This window comes from Melitaea cinxia, chromosome 9 (assembly GCF_905220565.1).
Source record: "Melitaea cinxia chromosome 9, ilMelCinx1.1, whole genome shotgun sequence".
Taxonomy (NCBI): Eukaryota; Metazoa; Arthropoda; class Insecta; order Lepidoptera; family Nymphalidae; genus Melitaea; species Melitaea cinxia.
In genome coordinates, this window is record NC_059402.1 from 11,319,975 (window position 1) to 11,322,903 (window position 2,929).

General features: G+C 46.7%; 1 protein-coding gene across 1 annotated transcript; it reads left to right on the forward strand.

Annotated features, from left to right (window-relative positions):
• The first annotated feature begins 436 nt into the window (after positions 1–436).
• On the forward strand, positions 437–2,184 carry LOC123656140. Its single transcript, XM_045591849.1, has 2 exons — positions 437–1,009; positions 2,065–2,184. Exons 1-2 carry the CDS (start codon positions 437–439, stop codon positions 2,182–2,184), a joined length of 693 nt encoding a protein of 230 aa, XP_045447805.1.
• The last annotated feature ends 745 nt before the right edge of the window (positions 2,185–2,929 follow it).

Here is a 2,929-nt window from a genome sequence, read left to right on the forward strand (position 1 = left end):
ATTACTAAATATTAATAAAAAGGGAGTCATCATCATCATCATTTCAGCCTATTGCAGTCCACTGTTGAACATAGGTCTCCACAAGTTCGCAATAAAAATGGCGTGAACTCATGTGTTTTGCTCATAGTCACCACGCTGAGCAGGTGGGTTGGTGACCGCAGGGCTGGCTTTGTCGCACCGAAAATGCTGCTGCCAGTCTTCGGTCTGTGTATTTTAAAGCCAGCAGTTGGATGGTTATCCCGCCATCGGTCGGTTTTTTAAGTTTCAAGGTGGTAGTGGAACTGTGTTATTCCTTAGTGGCCTCATACGATACTCACAGGAAGAGAGGGAGTGGCTATATTCTTACTGCCGTAATCACACAGCAAATTAAAATAGGTATATTAATTCAAAAATCAAACGTGCTAGTCTAGATATAAAACCCTTGGTTGGGGCCCAGATGAGGTACCTGGGTCTCAACCTGGACGGGAGGTGGGCTTTCGGGGCTCATTTTAACCAGCTAGCCCCGAGAGTCGTGAGAGCCGCTGCCTCACTGGGGAGGCTGCTGCCGAACGTGGGTGGTCCGAGTGCCCATTGCCGTCGGCTGTACTCCGGAGTCATCCGGAGTATGGCCATGTACGGGGCACCTGTCTGGGCGGACGCCCTCAGTCGCAGCAACAAGACCCTGCTGCGACGTCCGCAGCGGGTCATCGCGACGAGGGCGATACGCAGTTACCGGACGGTGTCCTGGACGGCGGCGTGCGTGCTGGCCGGCGATCCCCCCTGGGAATTACAGGCGGAGATCCTCGCAGAAATTTACCACTTCGTGGCGGCGAGGAGATCCCGGGGGGAGCCCCCAACGTTGGAGGAGGTCGCACGCATGCGGAGGCAGGCGCAGGACACCCTGTTGCGGCGGTGGACGGAGGACCTGGCCCCACCGGTCCCCGGGCAGTGGACGGTGGACGCGATCAGGCCGGTCCTTCAAAAGTGGGTGAGGCGGCGGTTCGGGCCGCTGACCTTCCGTTTGGTGCAGGTATTTTCCGGACACGGGTGCTTCGGCAAGTACCTGCACCAAATCGCGAGACGGGAGGCGACTCCAGCCTGCCACGAGTGTGGGGCACCAGAGGATACGGCGCTCCACACGCTGGAGGTGTGCGCCGCGTGGGAGTCATAGCGGCGCGCGCTTTCGGCGGTCCTCGGACGGGATCTCTCACTGCCGAGCGTCGTAAAAGCCATGCTCGACAGTGAGAGATCGTGGCAGGCGGCGGTCTCCTTCTGCGAAGAGGTAATGACGCAGAAGGAGACCGCGGAGCGGGCCAGGGAGAATGACGTCTCCGCTGACCCACTCCGGCGCAGACGTACGGGGGCAAGGAGGAGACGGTTTGCCCACCTCCTCCCCCCCTCGTAATAGTGGGGTCGCCGGCCGATAGTCGGGGGACTTCGGCCGGCCGAGCGACACGGCCCCACACTTCTGAGGGGTGGCCTTGTTGTGAGCGAGGCCACCCAACCATTGTGCCGGGGCCCGGAGGCTTTATCCGGGCCTACCGCCGGGGTGAGATGGCGAATGCTAACGCGACCCCATCTCGCCCCACTCAGGCGGACGACTGCTCACACGTGGTGGTTTTTAGTCAGTAGGAGTCTGACATAACCCTCTGGCGCCCCCGTGCTGGAGGGTATCCATGATGGATTTTCCCCACGTATAAAAAAAAAAAAAGATATAAAACCCTTAATTTTGGAGCTATCAATTATTTGAGATATAGTCATTTCTGCGTCTATCCAATTAGGTTTACATTTATTTTGTAAGGAATAACATATATTTACACAATATAAAATTTTAACTACATGAGCACTCGAAGTACTGATTGCTCCGCTCATACATACACATTTCACGAGGTAATTTTATTTCATTACGATAACAGTGTTATATAGCCTCTCCCCTGTAACTGAAGTGTACTTTAAGTGATATATGTTGTGAGGAGTATACTAAGAGACGTCTTAGCGTTCATTTATAATATAATTACCAATTATACTAATTATTGTGATGATTTAAAAATGATTTAATGAATAAATTGTAGTTTTGAGGCACAGTTGCTAGTATCCTTAAGTCCTTGTATCCTTATTCCTCCTAGTAGTATTGACACTTGGATACAAAAGTCAGAGATAAATTCTGTAACTTTATTTTTCTTGTTCCTTCTTCTTTTGGCATAGCCTATAAACATACAAAATGTAAGACTATTTAGTCATAATTAATTATATGAATATCATAACTATTACATTATTTATTATTTTTAACATTCATTATATTTTTAATACTAGAAGAAAAATGCAAACAATCGACCAAATCAATACGTTCCCACCCTATTCAACAAAATTAAGCTCTCTAAACGAATGAATTCATATTTCATAAAGCAAATTGAATATCTTCTGCGTAGTTTGTTGAAAGTGTAGATGCGTCCGGAAAATTCATTTCCGGTCACGTACCGACTTCTGTTAGCTTGACTTAAGATCTGATACTTCACTTGCCGTTATTGGCTATGAGCTGAAATGAAAATATATTTATATCTTTGTGATAAAGGAAATTCTTATAAATATCATAAACGTGAAAGCTTGTGAGAATGAAAGTTGATACGTTGTATGTGTATAACTTTTAACATAAAGATTAAAAACATTTTTTTAACTGAGGTAGGGCAGAGCAGAAAATTTCCTACTCATAATTGTGTTTGCTCATAAACGAAAAAAAACCGACTTCAATTTCATCGACGAGTAATACAACGTAGATCGACGAAAAAATAGTCAAGTAACTACGCGTTATCAAAGATTACTCAAAAATTAGTTATCAGATCTCGATAAAATTTATATGTGACCACATGATAAACATCAGCTTTCGATTAAATTAAAAATTATCAAAATCGGTACACCCAGTAAAAAGTTATTGCAGATTTTTGAGAGTTTC